Genomic DNA, 20,001 nt, shown 5'->3' on the forward strand with positions numbered 1-20,001 from the left:
CATGTTCCTCTAGTTTAAGATACAATTGTTTTATGAGCCTGGAAGTGCTAAAAGCAAGGAACCAGAAAGTCTAGGCACATTCCAGAGGCCATGAGGGGTTTTATGCCCTGTGCCCTGGATTCCATCCAAGCCACGAGGGGTTTGTGGGGAAAAGAAAGAGAGACACTGTTACTATGTCTATGTAGAAAGAAGTAGACATAAACTCCATTTTGTTCTGTACTAAGAAAAATTCTTCTGCCTTGAGATGCCATTAATCTGTAATCCTAGCCCCAACCCTGTGCACACAGAAACATGTAGTATGTTGACTCAAGGTTTAATGGATTTAGGACTGTGCAGGATGTGCTTTGTTAAAAATGTGTTTGCAGGCAGTATGCCTGGTAAAAATCATCACCATTCTCCAGTCTCAAATACCCAGGGACACAATGCACTGCAGAAGGCCGCAGGGACCTCTGCCCAAGAAAGCCTGGGTATTGTCCAAGGTTTCTCCCCACTGAGGTAGCCTGAGATATGGCCTCATGGGAAGGGAAAGACCTGATCATCCCCCAGCCCAACACCTGTAAAGGGTCTTTGCTGAGGAGGATTAGTGAAAGAGGAAGGCCTTTTGCAGTTGAGATAAGAGGAAGGCATCTGTCTCCTGGTCATCCTGGGAATGGAATGTCTCAGTATAAAATTCAATTGTCCATTCTATTTACTGAAATGGGAGAAAACCACCTTATGGCTGGAGGTGAGACATGCTGGCGGCAATACTACTCTTTACTGCACTGAGATATTTATGTAAAGTCAAACATAAATTTAGCCTACGTGCATGTCAAGTTACAGCACTTTCCTTAAACTTATTTATGACACAGAAACCTTTGCTCACATGTTTTCCTGCTGACCCTCTCCCCACTGTTACCCTGTACTCCTGCCACATCCCCCTCACTGAGGTAGTAGAGATAGTGAGAGATGGTAGAGATAGTGATCAATAAATACTGAGGGAACTCAGAGGCTAGGGCCCACCCAGGTCCTTCCTATGCTGAGTGCCAGTCCCCTGGGCCCGCTATTCTTTCTCAATACTTTGTCTCTGTGTCTTATTTCTTTTCTCAGTGTCTCATCCACCAGATGGGAAATACCCAGAGGTGTGGAGGGGCTGGACCCCTTTAAGGTTTTATGTCCTGGGCTTAGATTGTAATGCTTGTAATGTGGCAGGGCAGCCTCCCACCCTTTGGCACAGAGCTTGGTATTCCAAAGGCCGCAAGGGGTTTTAGACCCTGGACCCTGGCATGTTCCAGGACTCTTTATTTTATGTCGGACTAGCAAGCCCTGCTTCAGATTTTCTCCAACACTTAGCTTTTCCCCAACATTTAACGCTATTCTAAAAGCACCCAAGTATTTTTATTTATTTTTTTAGTTTTTCTGATGGAGCTTCACTCTTGTTGCTCAGGCTGGAGTGCAATGGTGCAATCTCGGCTCGCTGCAACCTCCACCTCCCAGGTTCAAGCAATTCTCCTGCCTCAGCCTCTCAACTAGCTGGGATTATAGGCATGACCCGTGGAGCCCGGCCACCCATGTATTCTTGGTTGAAAAAATTTGCTTATGTCTTAGTTCTACAGCTGGAGCCTCTTTCACTGTTTTCAATGTCAACAGCTGTGTGTTCGCACTTCTGCATTTTATAAATGTTACTGTGCTTTTCTTGTAAGGAAAAATTAAATGTTGGGAATCAGTGGCATCAGAACCTTGTAAAGAAGTTTCTTTAGCCCAGGCATGTGAAAGAGGCTTCTCTAATTTTCAAAGATAGGGGTGATAAAGACCAACCCTTCCCATGAGCCCTTCCAGGCCCCATGTAAGAATTCAGGCACATCTCACTCTTCTCAGACCTTCTCAGGGTAACTTGGCGAAAATATCTCTTTCTCAGAACCCCAGTTAGCCTCCCTGCAACTTGGAGATGAGGGGCTAGACTAGAAAAGCTCAACCTGAGTGACCCTGACCCCGAAATGATTGGCAAAATAGAGTGTGTGTCTGGGTGGTTTTTCTTCTTAGACAGGGGAGTGACCAGTTGTAATTAGAAATTTAAATGGGATGCAGTACCCCAAATAAAAAAAAAATTAGAAAAAAACCCACAAAGGAATGGAAGAAACAGAGGTGTAGACTCAGACACAGAGACCATCTTCGGGGCCTTTCTCTGTATGAGGATATCACAGCGAAATCTAAAGCAGTCATGTCAGTCCCTGGCAGCAAACCCTCCACTGGCTTTCCGTGTTCCCCAGGACAAAAGCCCAACTCCTCACTGTGGCTCCACAGCGCTGTGTCCAGGGCCCCTGCCAGTGTCCAGCCTCCTCCTGGGAGCTTGCCCGCATCTCCTGACTCCCTCTGCCCCAGTCACATTTGCTTTTCTCTTTTCCCAAACATCAAACCCTTCCTGTCTCTGGTCACTGTCCCTGCTCTTATCCTATGTCCCTAAATGATCACGGAACTGTCCCTTTTCTCCTCCTTCAGGTCTAGGCTCAGAGCTGTCTCCCATGCCCTCCCACCCCCATCTGAAGTTCCCTCTGCCCATCAGTCTCTATCATGTTACTCGGGTTTTATTATCTCTGCATCAGTCTCTTCAGAAATGCTTTTTTTTTTTTTTTTTTTCTTTTTTGGAGACAGAATCTCACTCTATTACCCAGGATATGAGTGCAGTCTGATGATCTTGGCTCACTGTGACCTCCCTTTCCAGGGTTCAAGTGATTCTTGTGCCTCAGAAACCCATGTAGCTGAGATTGCAGGTGTGTGCCACCACACCCAACTAATTATTTTATTTTTATTTTATTTTATTTTATTTTTGAGTCTCACACCGTCATCCAGGCTGAAGTGCAGTGGCATGATCTTGGTTCAGTGCAACTGCCACCTCCTGGGTTCAAGCGATTCTCCTGCCTCTGCCCCCTGAGTAGCTGGGATTACAGACACCCACCAAGCCCAGTTACTTTTTTTATTTTTAGTAGAGAAGGGGTTTCACTATGTTGGCCAGGCTGGTCTTGAACTTCTGACCTCAAGTAATCCACCCTCCTCGGCCTTCCAGAGTGCTAGTACTACAGACATGAGCCACCGTGCCTGCTCAGTTTTTCTATTTTTACTAGAGACAGGGTATCACCGTGTTGGCCAGGCTGGTCTTGGACTCCTGAGCCCAAGTGATCCTCAGGGTCTGGGCTGAGGATTGGTCAGGGCTGGGTCTGTACCCTGAAGGGGAGCTCATTCCAGCCCAGCTCCCCACTGCAGGAGCATGTGTGTGGGCTCCTCCAGGAGAGAAGTGGGAGTTTTCCTATAGGGGTTTATTGTCCCTTCTGCAGTGGGCAGTAGCGGGGACCACATTTCCTCAGGGTGAGGTCTCCTTTGTATGTTTCATTGTGTTATAGGGAGGGGGTGTCTTGATTCTGAGCAATAAACAACATGTTTCTAACATTCAGGATTGACTTCTAAACACTTTTGATATATGAGGAAGAAACCCAGAAGAGGAAGAGGAAAGCAGAGGAGTCAGGGATGGCTCTTTCTCAGGTGAGATGATATTCTCGGTGGATTGTTCTGTCTCCTTCCCTTCAGAAATGCTGGGCCTTGGAGTTGGGAATCTTCTCTGAGTCTGAAGCGTCCTGCCTGAGAAGTTTGCTCTCACTCACCCGTGCCTTCCCTCAGTCCCTCTCATATTGCTTATATTTTATCTCTCATGACCCAGTGACTTGAACTTGGGAAGAGGCAGCACTGGGCATGGGCCTGGGAAAGGCTCACACCAGACATGGATGGAGACGGGGTGATGGTCCCTTGGTGTGAGTGCTGTTGGGCAGCAGGGATTGTTCAGGGGCCACATCTGGATGCTCTGTCAGCTCTCAGTGGACCAGGATTAGAGCAGCTGCTGATGGAAGTCTATCGGGGGAACCTGGCCCCCGATATTTCAACGTGGGTTCTTTTCTATTTTCCTTAAGTGTCGGCCAGTCTGAGAAATAAAGGGAAAGAGTACAAAAGAGAAATTTGAAAGCTGTGTGTCTGGGGGACACATCCCATGTCAGCAGGTTCCGTGATGCCCCCCAAGCCGCAAAACCAGCAAGTTTTTATTAGTGATTTTCAAAGGGGAGGGAGTGTACAAATAGGATGTGGGTCACAGAGATCACATGCTTCACAAGGTAATCAAATATCACAAGGCAAATGGAGGCAGAGCAAGATCACAGGACCAGGGTGAAATTAAAATTGCTATTGACGTTTCAGGCACGCATTGTCATTGATAACGTCTTATCAGGAGACAGGGTTTGAGAGCAGACAACCAGTTTCACTAAAAATTTACTAGGCGGGAATTTCCTCGTCCTAATAGGCCTGGGAGCACGACGGGTGACCGGGGTTTACTTCATCCCTTATGTGCAACCGTAAAAGACAGACATTCCTGCAGCGGCCATTTTAGAGGCCTACCCCTAGGAACGCATTCTCTTTCTCAGAGCTGTTCCTTGCTGAGAAAAAGAATTCAGCGATATTTCTCCTATTCGCTTTTGAAAGAAGAGAAATATGGCTCTGTTCCACCCGGCTCTCAGGCATTCAGACCTAATGGTTATCTCCCGTGTTCCCTGAACAACACTATTATCCTATTTTCTTTTCAAGGTGCCCAGATTTCATATGGTTTAAAGACACATGGTTTAGGAACAATTAGTGAAGTTAACGCAATCATCACAGGGTCCCAAGGCGACATACGTCCTCAGATTACGAAGATGATGGGATTAAAGAGATTAAAGTAAAGACAGGCATAGGAAATCACAAGAGTATTGACTGGGGAAGTGATAAATGTCCATGAAATCTTCACAGTTTATGTTCAGAGATTGTAGTAAAGACAGGTGTAAGAAATTATAAAAGTATTACATTGGGGAACTAATAAATGTCCATGAAATCTTCACAATTCATGTTCTTCTGCCGCAGCTTCAGCCAGTCCCTCCATTTGGGATCCCTGACTTCTCGCAACAGAAGTCATGTATTAGTATGCACAAAGTATGTAGCAAATTGTAGAAAAGGCGACCAATATGGAGAAATGTTTCTGCGTAATTTTATACTACGTTTTTAGGTAATTGAGTGAGTTACTGTGTTTCTGACTCCAAAAATCTTACTAATTAGAATGGAAAGTTCATACATAGACATGAATGATAGAAGATATTTTATTCCATCATTAAGAACATGAAATTGGCCGGGCGTGGTGGCTCACGCCTGTAATCCCAGCATTTTGGGAGGCTAAGGTGGACGAATCACAAGGTCAGGAGATCGAGACCACTGTGAAACCCCATCTCTATTAAAAATACAAAAAATTAGCCGGGCGCGGTGGCGGGTGCCTGTAGTCCCAGCTACTCAGGAGGCTGAGGCAGGAGAATGGCGTGAACCCGGGAGGCGGAGCTTGCAGTGAGCCGAGATTGTGTCATTGCACTCTAGCCTGGGCGACAGAGCGAGACTCCGCCTCAAAAAAAAAAAAATAAAAAAAAACCAGAACATGAAATCAACCTAAATAATAGCAGGAGGTTCATTAAACCATTCTTAGCACATTAAGCTTATGGAGACTGTGGTGTTACTGTGGAGAGACTTGTAAAACAGGTGTTTTCAGTAAAAATGGTGATAGTTTTTATTATTATCATTATATTATGATAATATTATATTTCAAATATATGAAGTCTTGCTCTGTTGCCCAGGCTGAAGTGCAGTGGCATGATCTTGGCTCAAGGCAACCTCCATCTTCTGGGTCCAAGTGATTCTCATGCCTCAGCCTCCCATGTAGCTGGGATTACAGGCACATGTCAGCATGCCCAGCTGATTTTGTTATATTTTTATTAGTGACAGATATCACCATGTTGGCCAGGCTGGTCTCGAACTACTGACCTCAGGTGATCTGCCCACCTCAGCCTCCTGGAGTGCTGGGATTACAGGTGCAAGCCACCATGCCCAGCCCCAATAATATTATTATTATTATTTTTTTTTTTTTTTTTTGAGGCGGAGTCTCGCTCTGTCGCCCGGACTGGAGTGCAGTGGCCGGATCTCAGCTCACTGCAAGCTCCGCCTCCTGGGTTTACGCCATTCTCCTGCCTCAGCCACCCGAGTAGCTGGGACTACAGGTGCCCGCCACCTCACCCGGCTAGTTTTTGTATTTTTAGTAGAGACGGGGTTTCACCGTATTAGCCAGGAGGGTCTCGATCTCCTGACCTCGTGATCCGCCTGTCTCGGCCTCCCAAAGTGCTGGGATTACAGGCTTGAGCCACCGCGCCCGGCAATATTATTAAATATATATTTTATATTTAAACATCACATGATGAATATATTTGTTTTGTGGTAAAACTCCAAGCAAAGCTGCAGCTTAGACCCTTGGCCATAAGGCATCTCCATTCCCTGTCACGTCCTCCACCCTCCTTCCAGCCTCACTGGGGAGCTGCTACTGTCAGTTCTGTGTCAGGTGTCAGAGCAAGTCTCGTACACATGTGTTTCTGCATTGTTATGAGACTTTAGAAAAAGGTCTGCAGTAAATTAAAAAAAGAAAAATCTTTTTACAAAAATTAGCTGGGTGTGATGGCATATGCCTGTAATCCAAGCTACTCAGGAAACTGAGGCAGGAGAATCCCTTGAACCTGGGAGGCAGAGGTTGCAGTGATCTGAGATTGTGCAACTGCACTGCATCTTGCGCACAGAGCAAGATTCGTCTCAAAAAAAAGAAAAAAGTTTTTATGTTTCTGTTTTCACTTTAGGTTTGGTACTACATGTGAAGGTTTGTTAACACAGGTAAACTAGTGTCATTGGGGTTTTTTGTACAGATTATTTCATCACTCTGGTGTTAAGCCCTGTACCCAATAGTTATTTTTGATCTATTTATTTATTTGAGACTGAGTTTTGCTCTTGTTGCCCAGGCTGGAGTATAATGGCATGATGTGAACTCGCTGCAACCTCTTCCTCCCAGGTTCAAGCGATTCTTCTGCCTCAACCTCCCAAGTAGCTGAAATTACAGAGGCCTGCTACCATGCCTTGCTAATTTTTGTAGTTTCAGTAGAGACAGGGTTTCACCATGTTGACCAGGCTGATCTTGAACTCCTGACAGGTGATCCACCTGCCTCGGCCTCCCAAAGTGGTGGGATTACAGGCGTGAGCCGTGGCGTCCGGCCCCCAGTAATTATTTTTTCTGCTTGTCTCCTTCCTCCCACCCTCCACCCTCAAGTAGACCCCAGTGTCTGTTGTTTTCTTCTTTGTGTTCCAGGAAATATTTTACTTTGATATTTGATTCTGCTGGTTGTGAATTGACATGTTGTCCTGTTAGTAAACATGGTTACCTTGCTCTTTGCCATCTGCATTGGAAATTGGCTGAATGACAAGTGGCCCCTTTGTGATTTTTCCCTGTGTAAAGAGTGCCATAGTGGCTGCCTCTGCGCACACCTGCATTCCTGCAGATACCTGACGATTCCTGCAGGTCAGGCAGTTGAAAGGTGATTGCTTCCTCTAGGATGGGGCATTTCCTGTTTTCTTAGATCCCACAAGCGTCCCCCTGTCCCCAATTGCTGAAGTATCCTTTTCCAGCAAGATGGGATTCCTCTTCAGTTAAACAAAACTTGCTACTTTTTGTATATTTAAAGCCTTTATATATATAAACACACACACACACAGTATACACACAAACATATATATATACATACACATACACACACACAAATGTATATATTTTGAACAACTTTTCCATTTTGAAAATCTGGGGAAAATGACAAACCTTTGTATTAACCTCTAGTTTTTCTGTGTGTGTAGGTTTCATTATTTTGTTGACATATATATATATATATATATATATGATTTTCATTCTTTGAGTAATCTAGTTTTCATGCATTTTATTTTATTTTGAGACTCGGTCTCACTGTTTTGCCCAGGCTGGAGCACAGTGGCGCAATCTTAGCTCACTGCAACTTCTACTCTCAGGCTCAAGCCATCCTCCTACCTCAGGCTCCCAAGTAGCTGGAACCACAGGTGCCTGCCACCGTGCCCGGCTAATTTATAAATATATATATATATTACATATATATATAAATAATATATAAAATATATATATATGTGTATATATATATATTTTGAGATGGAGTCTCTTTTGCCCAGGCTGGATTGGTGTGATTTCAGATCATTGCAACCTCTACCTCCTGGAATCAAGCAATTCTCCTTTGTCAGCCTCCCAGGTAGCTGAGATAACAGGCATGTGCCACTGCTCCCAGCCAGATATTAGTTTCTGATCTTTCACTGTGAACGTTGTCATCTCTGAAGACATCATTCATACTCTGTCTCATCTAGATACTGAATATCAATTGGTGTGTCAATAAAAGTTTCTGGGCTGGGCACAGTGGATCATGCATGTAATTCCAGCACTTTGAGAGGCTGAGGCAGGCGAATCAGGAGGTCAGGGGTTTGAGACCAACCTGGTGAATACCGTGAAAACCCATTTCTGCTAAAAATACAAAATTAACTGGTCCTGGTGGCGTGTGCCTGTAATTTCAGCTGCTCAGGAAGCTAAGGCAGGAGAATCGCTTGATCCTGGGAGGTGGAGGTTGCAGTGAGTGGAGAGTGTGCCTTTGTACTCCACCCTGGGCAACAGTGAGACTCCACCTCAGAAAAAAAAAAAAAAAAAGTTTAGTAAAACACAAGTGGGAAGACAAAATGTGGTAAGAAATCCCTCACTCAGATTTGCTAGAATATTCACTGCATTTGAATCCATGCCTTCACCTCTCTTTTCTTCTCATTTTCTGTAAAGATAAGAACTCCGCCCATAACCATTTGGTTAAAATGTGTTTTCCTTTCAGGGTCTATTGACATTCAGGGATGTGGCCATAGAATTCTCTCAGGAGGAGTGGAAATGCCTGGACCCTGCTCAGAGGACTCTATACAGGGCCGTGATGTTGGAGAATTATAGGAACCTGGTCTCCCTAGGTGAGGATAACTTCCCTCCTGGGGATGTGCCCTTGCATATCTTTTTATTTGCTCTTCTTTTTTAGATACAGTGTCTCTCTCTGTCACCCAGGGTTGAGTGAAGTGGTGGGATCATGGTTCAATGCAGTCTTAAATTCCTGGGCTCGTGTGATTGTCCCACCTCAGCTTCCCCTGGTAGCTGGTACAGGTGCATGCCAGCATGTCGGGCAACTTTTTTAGTTTGTTTTTTTTCCAGACAGGGTCTTGCTGTGTTGTTGAAATTTATCTTGATCTCCTGCGCTGAAGAGATCTTCCACAGTCTCCCGAGCAACTGGGATTCCAGGCGCCAACCCCCATACCTAATTATTGGCTTTTATTTTAAAAATTTTACATATGTGTGGCCGAGCATGGTGGCTCACGCCTGTAATCCCAGCACTTTGGGAGGCTGAGGTGGGTGAATCACAAGGTCAGGAGGTCGAGACCAGTTTGGCCTACACAGTGAAACCCCGTCTCTACAAAAAACACAAAAATTAGCAGGGTGTCATGGCACATGCCTATAATCCCAGCTACTCCAGAGGCTGAGGGAGGAAAATCACATAAATCCGGGAATTAGAGGTTGCAGTGAGCCAAGATCACCACTGCACTCCAGCCTGGCAACACAACAAGACTCCGTCTCAAAAAAAAAAATTTTTTTGCATGTGTGTCCTTAAGGCTAATATGAGTCTATGAGTCTCTTGTAGACAACATGTAGTTAGTTCTTGTTGATTCAGCCAGTCTTTGCCTTCTGAGTGCAGAGTTAAATACTTACAGCTGAAGTATTACTGATGGAGAAGACCTTACCTTTGTGATTTTGTTACATATTATCTGTATTTCTTGTAGGTTTTTTTTGTTCATCATTTCTCATTTCCTACTTTGTGTGTTTAATTGCTTTTTTGTGTAGACGTGCTTTGACTCTCTTATTTCCTTTTTTGTTTGTTTGTTTATGATGGAGTCTCACTCTGTCGCCAAGGCTACAGTGCAGTGGGGAGATTTTGACTCACCACAGCCAACTCCGCCTCTTGGGCTCAAATGATTCTTGTGACCCATGCCTGTAATTCCAGAACTATGGTAGGCCAAGACAGGCAAATCACCTGAGCTCAGGAGTTCAAAACCAGCCTGGCTAACATGGTGAAACTCCGTCTCTACTAAAAATACAAAAATTAGCTGGACACCATGGTGGGCACCTGTAATCCTGCTACTCAAGAGGTTAATGCAGGAGAGTCGCTTGAACCTGGGAGGTGGAGGTTGCAGTGAGCTGAGATTGCACCACTGCACTCCAACCTGGGTGACACAGCAGACTGCCTGAAAAAAAAAAATTCATGACCTGCAGAAATTACTCTTTCTCCACTAGAATTCTTTATTTGTGTCAGAATTATTTCTGTGTATGTTGCATTTTCATAAACATATATGTACAATGTTTTTTCATGCTTTTTTCTTCTAAATAACAGAAAAAAAGTTGATTTATGGAGAAAATGTACACTAAACCAGTTTCTGTATCAGTCCTCTTATTTACCTATTCATGTATTTATTTATTGTTGATGAGACGAGTGTCCCGAATAGCTGGGATTACAGGTGTGTGCCACCATGCCTGGCTAATTTCATATTTTAATAGACACAGGGTTTCTCCTTTTTGGTCAGGCTGGTCTTGAACTCCTGCACTCTAGTGATCCACCAACCTCGGCCTTCTAAACTTCTGTGATTACAGGTGTGAACCACCACACCTGGCCTGTCTGTCTTTTTAGATACCTTTACTGGAGAACTTTATATATATTTGTGGGTTGGAATTACTCTTTAGACTTCTTTCATTTCTTTCTTTTCTTTCTTTTTTCTTTTTTTTAAGACAGAGTCTCCTTCTCTCACCCAGGCTGGAGTGCGGTGGTGCGATCCTGGCTCACTGCAACCTCTACCTCCCAGGTTCAAGTGATTTTCCTGCTTCAATTTCCCAAGTAGCTGGGACTACAGGCACATGCCACTGCACCCAGCTAATTTTTTTTTTTTTTTTTGGTAGAAACGGGTTTCACCCTGTTAGCCAGGATGGTCTCAATCTCCTGACCTTGTGATCCTCCTGCCTTAGCTTCCCAAAGTACGGGGATTACAGGTGTGAACCACCATGCCTGACCAGCTTCAAAATTTTGAAAACATGTTATTGCTCTAGATGGTTTCAAGTATTGTGAGATTTATAGTACAGTCTCTAAACTTCCTTTGTTTAATCAGATCTGTCAGCCTTTGGTGATGTTGATGATGAGATGTTCCTTTTCCTGTCTGTCATTTTGCTGACAGAAATAGCTTAGACTGGCTGGCTGAGGTGGCTCACGCCTCTAATTCCAGCAGTTTGGGATGCCAAAGTGGGTGGATCACTTGAAGTCAGGAGTTTGAGACCAGTCTGGCCAACATGGTGAAACCTCAAATCTACTAAATACAAGAAATTGACCAGGAACGGTGGCTCAAGCCTGTAATCCCAGCACTTTGGGAGGCCGAGAGGGGCAGATCACCTGAGTTCAGGAGTTCAAGGCCAGCCTGGCCAACATGGTGAAACCCTGTCTCTAATAACAATACAAAAATTAGCTGGACGTGTTGGCGCATGGTTGTTATCCCAAGTACTTGAGAGGCTGAGGCAGGAGAATCACTTGAACGCGGGAGGTGGAGGTTGCAGTGAGCCAAGATTGCCCCACTGCACTCCAGTCCAGGTGACAAAGTGAGACTCCTGGCTGAGGTGGGAGAATCTTTTGAGGCAGGGGAATCCTGCCACTACACTCCAGCCTGGGTGATAGAGCTTGACTTGGTCTCAAAAACAAACAAACAAAAAAATAGCTTAAACTGGGAGGCTTCAGACACAGACATTTATTTCTCATGAATTTGGAAAGTGGGAAACCCAAGAGCAAGATGCCAGCCAAATTGGTTCCTAGTGAGAGACTTCTTTAGGGTATAGCCCAGCCATCTTCCTGCTGTGTCCTGACATGGGAGAAAGAGGAACAGAAAATGAGCTCTTTAATATCTCTTCTTATGAAAGCACAAGTCCTATTCATGAGTCGTCAACACCCATGACCAGATTCTCTCAAAGGCCCCATCTGCAGGAACATCCCATTGGAGAATAAGAACTCTGAACATGGCTTTTGGCCAATAAGAACATTCACACCAGGGAGGCTACGTCATATTGTTTATATTTTTATTGTGCAATTTGAATGATAAAATGCTTTCTCTGATCTCAGTTTAAACATTTTCCCAGTACACATTCTATGTTTTGTATTTTGTGCATAGTGAACTAGATAATTAAGGCCAACAATGCATATGTATCTATAGAATTGCTGTATTGCCTGGCTGTTTCTCTTTTTTTTTTTTTTTTTTTTTTTTTTTTTTGAGACAGAGTCTCGCTCTGTAGCCCAGGCTGGAGTGCAGTGGCCGGATCTCAGCTCACTGCAAGCTCCGCCTCCCGGGTTCCCGCCATTCTCCTGCCTCAGCCTCCTGAGTAGCTGGGACTACAGGCGCCCGCCATCTCGCCCGGCTAGTTTTTTGTATTGTTTTTAGTACAGACGGGGTTTCACCGTGTAGACCATGATGGTCTCGATCTCCTGACCTCGTGATCCGCCCATCTCGGCCTCCCAAAGTGCTGGGATTACAGGCTTGAGCCACTGCGCCCGGCCTGCCTGGCTGTTTCATAAACATAGTTGTGACATCATAATTGCACCCTCTGGCACTGTTAGTCAATTCTTTTTTTTTTTTTTTTTTTCAAGATGAAGTCTCACCCTCTCAATCAGGTTGGACTGCAGTGGTGCAATCTCAACTCACTACAACCTCCACCTCCCAGGTTGAAATGATTCTCCTGCCTCCGCCTTCCAAGTAGCTGAGATTACAGACACCCACCACCATGCCCAGTTAATTTTTTTGTATTTTTAGTAGAGTTGGGATTTCACCAGGTTGGCCAGGCTACTCTCGAACTCCTGACCTCATGATCTGCCCACCTCAGCCTCCCAAAGTGCTGGGATTACAGATCTGAGCCACCGTGCCCTGCCGTTAGTCAATTCTTATTCCTTATAATGCTGTGTACATTTTTGACTTCATAAATCAGAAGGTAGTGATCTTAACATGTTATTTCCTTTCTTACATTGTGTGCTGGTGGTAAGTAAAAGTTGTGGAGTTTTTCTTAGCAGCGAATTGTTTAGAATTTTGCAGGTTGTATAAGGGTACTTATTTGCTTCCTGGTTTTATGCGTTACAATATTTTACTAATTAATTTTTATGATTGTACATAAGGCTTTCAGTATGCAGTATAACTGACACAGTCCACTAGTTAATGTCACAAAGTCCCACCGGATGCTGTGGCTCACGCATGCCATCCCACGACTTTGGGAGGCTGACGCAGGTAGAACACTTGAAGTCAACAGTTTAAGGCCAACCTGGCCAACAAGTTGAAACCCTGTCTCTACTAAAAATACAAAAATTAGCCAAGCATGGTGGCATGTGCCTGTAATCCCAGGTACTCAGGAGGCTGAGGCAGGAGAATCACTGGAACCCAAAAGGCAGAGGTTGCAGTGAGCTGAGATCAGGCCATTTAATTCCAGCCGGTTGTGGTAGAGTAAAACTTAATCTCAAAAATATAAAGATAAAAAAAGTATTTAAAATGTCACAAAGTGCCTTTTCTGCATGGATATAGGTAATTTTATGACAGTTATTCAGAAAAACATTGTATTAACTTTTTTTGTTTTTTGAGATGGAGTCTCACTTTGTCGCCCAGGCTAAAGTACAGTGCAATCTCAGCTCACTGCTACCTCTGCCTCTCGGGTTCAAACAATTCTTGTGACTCACCCTCCCAAGTAGCTGGGACTACAGACGTGGGCCACCACACCTGGCTAAATTTTGTAGTGTTTTCTTATCTTCTCAGTGCTGTGATTGTTTGACAGTACAGAATTTCCATTGATTTTGGTTATCCTTACATAAACTTGTTGTGGATTATTTACCAATATAGTATTTCGTGTGATCCTTTAACATTTATTTCTATGCAGCAGATATGAAGAATATATACTTTTCATTGATGTGACAGTGATATTTTTTAGAAACTGTTAGACACTTGTTTGGAAAGTTTAAAATAAGTATTGTTTTTTGTGTCATAGTTACACATTTCAGCATTGTTTACCATCTGTACTTAACTTGAAAATTTTGGTGTTTATATTTTGTAGCTATTTCTTCCAAATGCATGACGAAGGAGTTCTCATCAGCAGTGCAAGGCAATAGAGAAGTGCTCCACACAGGGACTTTGCAAAGACATGAAAGTCATCACATTGGAGATTTTTGCTTCCACAATATTGATCAAGATATTCATAACTTTGAGTTTCAGTGGCAAGAAGATGAAAGAAATGGCCATGAAGCACCCATGACAAAAATCAAAAACTTGACAAGTAGTACAGACCGATATGATCATAGTCATGCTGGAAACAAGCCTATTAAAGATCAGCTTGGATTAAGCTTTCATTCACATCTGCCTGAACTGCACATATTTCACACCAAAGGGAAAATTGATAATCAAGTTGAGAAGTCTATCAACGATGCTTCCTCATGTTCAACAGCCCAAAGAATTTCTTGTAGGCCCAAAACCGATATATCTAATAACTATGGGAATGATTTCCTGAATTCTTCATTACTCACACAAAAACAGGAAGTACACACGACAGAAAAATCTTTCGAATGTAATAAGAGTGGCAAAGCCTTTAATTATAGCTCACTCTTAAGGAAACATCAGATAATCTATTTAGGACAGAAACAATATAAATGTGATGTATGTGGCAAGGTCTTTAATCAGAAGCAATACCTTGCAGGCCATCATAGATGTCACACTGGTGAGAAACCTTACAGGTGTAATGAGTGTGGCAAGACCTTCAGTCAGACGTATTCCCTTACATGCCATCGTAGATTTCATACTGTTGAGAAACCTTACAAATGTGAGGAATGTGACAAAGCTTTCAGTTTCAAATCAATCCTTGAAAGACATAGGAGAATTCATAGTGCAGAGAAACCATACAAGTGTAATGAGTGTGGCAAGACCTTCAGTCAGGAGTTAACCCTTACATACCATCGTAGACTTCATACTGGAGAGAAACTTTACAGATGTGAAGAATGTCACAAAGCTTTCTGTTTCAAATCAAACTTTGAAACACATAGGAGAAGTCATACTGGAGAGAAACCGTACAAATGTAATGAGTGTGACAAGACCTTCAGTTCAAAGTCATACCTTACATGCCATCGTAGACTTCATACTGGAGAGAAACCTTACAAGTGTAATGAGTGTGGGAAGACCTTTAGTCAGAAATCATCCCTTACATGGCATCGTAGACGTCATACTGGAGAGAAAGTTTACAAGTGCAATGAGTGTGGCAAGACCTTCAGTCAGCAGTTAACCTTTAAATGCCATCGTAGACTTCATAGTAGAGGGAAACCTTACAAATGTGAAGAATGTGACAAAGCTTACAGTTTCAAATCAAACCTTGAAATACATCGGAAAATTCACACTGAAGAGAATCTTTACAAGTGTACTGAGTGTGGCAAGGCCTTCAGCCGGATATCATCCCTTACATGGCATCGTAGACTTCATACTGGAGAGAAACCTTACAAATGTGAAGAATGTGACAAAGCTTTCAGTTTGAAATCAAACCTTGAAAGACATAGGAGAATCCATACTGGAGAGAAACTGTACAAGTGTAAGGAGTGTGGCAAGACCTTTAGTCAGAAGTCCTCCCTTATATGCCATCGTAGACTTCATCCTGAAAAGAAACCTTACAAATGTGAAGGATGTGACAAAGCTTTCAGTTTCAAATCAAAGCTTGAAAGACACAGGAGAATTCACACTGGAGAGAAACCGTACAAGTGTAATGAGTGTGGCAAGACCTTTAGTCGGAAGTCATCCCTTACATACCATCGTAGACTTCACACTGGAGAGAAACCTTACAAATGTGAAGAATGTGACAAGGCTTTTGGTAGGAAATCAAACCTTGAAAGACATAGGAGAATCCATACTGGACAGAAACCGTACAATTGTAATGAATGTGGCAAGACCTTTATTCAGAAGTCATCCCTTATATGCCATCGTACACTTCATACTGGAGAGAAACCTTACAAGTGTGATGAGTGTGACAAGACCTTCCGTCACAAGTCATCCCTCACATGCCATCGTAGACTTCATACTGGAGAGAAACCTTGCAAGTGTAATGAGGGTGGCAAGACCTTCAATCAACAGTTAACCCTTAAATGCCATTGTAGACTTCATAGTGGAGAGAAACCTTACAAATGTGAAGAATGTGACAAAGCTTACAGTTTCAAATCAAACCTTGAAATACATCGGAAAAGTCATACTGGAGAGAATCTTTGCAAGTGTAATGAGTGTGGCAAGACCTTTAGCCGGACGTCATCCCTTACATACCATCGTAGAGTTCACACTGGAGAGAAACCTTACAAATGTGAAGAATGTGACAAAGCTTTCCGTTTCAAATCAAGCCTTGTAATACATAGGGGAATTCATACTGGAGAGAAACTGTACAAGTGTAATGAGTGTGGCAAGACCTTTAGTCAGAAGTCGTACCTTAGACGCCATCATAGTCTTCATACTGGAGAGAAACCTTACAAGTGTAATGAGTGTGGCAAGACGTTTAATCAGAAGTCATACCTTGCATACCATCGTAGACTTCATACTGGAGAGAAACCTTACAAGTGTAATGACTGTGGCAAGACCTTTGGTCAGAAGTCACACCTTACATGCCATCGTAGACTTCATACTGGAGAGAAACCTTACAAGTGTAATGAGTGTGGTAAGACGTTTAGTCGGAAGTCATACCTTACACGCCATTGTAGACTTCATACTGGAGAGAAACCGTACCAATGTAATGAGGGTGGCAAAGCCTTTCATGGGCAGTCAGCACTTTACAAATGTAGTGATTGTCACCACGTCTTCAGTAATGCTACAACTATTGCAAATCATTGGAGAATCCATAATGAAGAGAGATCTTAGAAGTGTGATAAAACTGGCAAACTTTTCAGACATCATTCATACCTTGAACTCATACTAGAGAGAAACCTTACAAATGCGAAGAATGTGATGAAGCTTTAAGATTCAAATCAAACCTTGATAGTCATAGAAATCATATTAGAGAGAAACCTTAAAAGTGTAGTGATTGTGAAAGGGTTTTGAATCGAAAAGCGAAGTTTGCACGTCATCATACAATTCATCCTGGAGATAAACCTTAGAAATGTAAATCATGAAAAAAAAAAGTTTAGTCACAAACCAAGCCTTGAAAGACAAGAAAATTCATATTGGAGAGAAACCTTATAAGTGTAATGAATATGGAGTGGTTTTTAATCAATAGGCACACCATGCACGTCATCATAGTATTCATACTGGGGAGAAACCTTAGAAATGTGAAGCACAGTGACAAAGTTTACAGTTGCCAGTCAAGCCTCCAGAGACAGGAGAATTCATACTGGAGAGAAAGCTTACTAATGAATGTCACAAAGTTCAGTTGCACATCAAACCTTGAAAGACCTAGGTGAATTCATACTAGAGAGAAACCATAAAAATGTAAGTTTGTGACAAGGCTTTCAGGTATGATTCGCACCTGGCACAACCTAGAATTCACACTGGAGAGAAACCTCACAAGTGTAACGAGTGTGACAGGGTCTTTAGTGGGCAGTCAACACTTGTTTACCATCAGGCAATTCATGGTATAGGGAAACTTTACTGATGTAATGATTGTCACAAAGTCTTCAGTAATGCTACAACCATTGCAAATCTTTGGAGAATCCATAATGAAGAGAGATCATACTAGTGTAATAAATTTGGCAGATTTTTCAGACATCATTCATACCTTGCAGTTCATTGGTGAACTCATGCTGGAGAGAAACCTTACAAATGTCATGATTGTGGCAAGGTCTTCAGTCACACTTCATTCTATGCAAAACATAGGATAATTCATACAGAAGAGAAACCTCACAAGTGTGATGATTGTGGCAAAGCCTTTACTTCACGTTCACACATCATTAGGCGCCAGAGAATGCATACTGGACAGAAGTCTTACAAATGTCATCAGTATGCCGAGGTCTTCAGTCTGACTTCACTCCTTGCAGAATATCAGAAAATTCGTTTTGGAGGTAGTTGTTCCAAATGCAATGAGTAGAGCAAACTGTTAAGCATTAATTGACATTAGAGTCAATTCAGCATTGAGTTGAGTTTGAGTTGATTTAACATTGAGTTCAAGCATTAATTGAAATTAAAGTGTTTATGTTAAAAGGATTGGGCTGGGCACTGGCTCCTGCCTGTAATCTCAGCATTTTGTGAGGCCAAGGGAGGTACATCACTTGAGGTCAGGAATTTGAGATCAACCTGGCCAACAGACGTGAGCCATTTTCCCAGCCTGTTTTTTGTTTCTTTAAAAAAAAAAGCTGATAGGGATTTTTATGGGTATTGTGTTGAATCTAAATCACATTGGGTTATATAAGTATTTAACAATATTTTTCCAGAACATCAATATGGGTTGTAGCTCTGTTTTTAATCATTTTGATCAATGTTTGTAGATTTCAAGGTACGAACTTCCGAGCTTTTTAAGTTAATTTCTAAGTATTTCTTACTTTACGTTCTCCAGCAAATGGAAGTGTTTTAAAATTTTCTTTTAAAATTTTTATTGTTAAAGTATGGAAATTCAATTAATTTTTGGTGCTGATACTGTATTGCGCAAATCCACTGAATATGTTACTTAGTTCCAGTAGTATTTTGGTTGACTCTTTGTGATTTTCTACACAGAAGATATGTCATCTATAAACACATATAATTTTACTTCTTTCTTTCTGATTTGGATGAGTTTTATTTCTTCTGCTATTTCACTGCTCTGGCTAGGACAGCCAGTATTGATTGAATAAGAGGGGTGAGAGCATTATTGCATCATGTGAGATCCTACAGGAAAAGCGTTCCATTTTCCCTACATGACTATTTACTCATTGGTCATTTCACAGACGGTCTTTCTATTGTTGAGGTACATTTCCTTTTCTTTTTTCTTTTTTTTTTTGAGACGGAGTCTCACTCTGTCGCCGGGGCTGGAGTGCAGTGGCCGGATCTCAGCTCATTGCAAGCTCCACCTCCCGGGTTCATGCCATTCTCCTGCCTCAGCCTCCTGAGTAGCTGGGACTACAGGCGCCCGCCACCTCGCCTGGCTAGTTTTTTGTATTTTTTAGTAGAGCTGGGGTTTCACCATGTTAGCCAGGATAGTCTTGATCTCCTAACCGCGTGATCCGCCCGTCTCGGCCTCCCAAAGTGCTGGGATTACAGGCTTGAGCCACCGCACCCGGCCGAGGTACATTTCCTTTTCTATCTATTTTGTTTAGCATTTCTATGATGACTGGATTTTGAATTTTCTGAAATGCTTTTTCTCCGTCTATTAAGATGATGTGGTTTTCATCTTTCTTTCTGTTCAAGTGGCATATCACATTGATTTGCCTGAATATGTTGAACCATCCTTGCATCCCAGAAATAAGTGTCACGTGAATATCTACATTTTTTTAAATGCCCTCTTGAATATAGTTTTCTAGTGCAAGCGATCTTGGAGAAATTCATGGAAAAATAAGTATTTTGAGAAAATTGTGCATGAATTTCACAGTTTTTGCAACAAAATAAACTGGTACAAATCTGTTATAACATGTCTGAACAGGCTCTAGTTTAAGGCACTCAGGAAGGATAAGACATGAGTTTGAAAAGAGATTCTATCAAAGCAATATAAATTCTGCTAAAATTGAAACAAGAAGAAACATCAAATTTATGATGAGATCAGATGCAGTGTCTCAGGCAGTTAATCGCAGCACTTTCAGAGGCCAAGACAGGTGGGTCACATGAGCCCAGGTATTCAAGACCAGCCTGGGCAACATGGTGAAACCACCTTGTCTACAAAAAATACAAAAATTAGCTGGTCATGGTGGCATATGACTGCAGGGCCAGCTACTGTGGAGTCTGTGGTGGGAGGATGGCTTCAGCCTGGGAGGTTGAGGCTGCAGGGAGCTGTGGTCATGCCACTGCACTCCAGCCTGGCTGACAGAGCAAGAT

General features: G+C 42.8%; 1 protein-coding gene across 1 annotated transcript in view; it reads left to right on the forward strand.

Annotated features, from left to right (window-relative positions):
• The window catches only part of LOC117093601 (zinc finger protein 761-like), a 174,369-nt gene extending 155,431 nt beyond the window's left edge, over positions 1-18,938 (forward strand). Inside the window, exons 2-3 of the mRNA XM_033228920.1 lie at positions 8,790-8,916; positions 14,108-18,938. Of these exons, the coding sequence (XP_033084811.1) occupies positions 8,790-8,916; positions 14,108-16,926 (2,946 nt within the window). The 3' untranslated portion in view covers positions 16,927-18,938. The remainder of the gene's footprint in view (positions 1-8,789; positions 8,917-14,107) is intronic.
• Positions 18,939-20,001: the final 1,063 nt, after the last annotated feature.

Source organism: Trachypithecus francoisi, unplaced genomic scaffold (genome assembly GCF_009764315.1).
Source record: "Trachypithecus francoisi isolate TF-2019V2 unplaced genomic scaffold, Tfra_2.0 Lachesis_group12, whole genome shotgun sequence".
NCBI lineage: Eukaryota > Metazoa > Chordata > Mammalia > Primates > Cercopithecidae > Trachypithecus > Trachypithecus francoisi.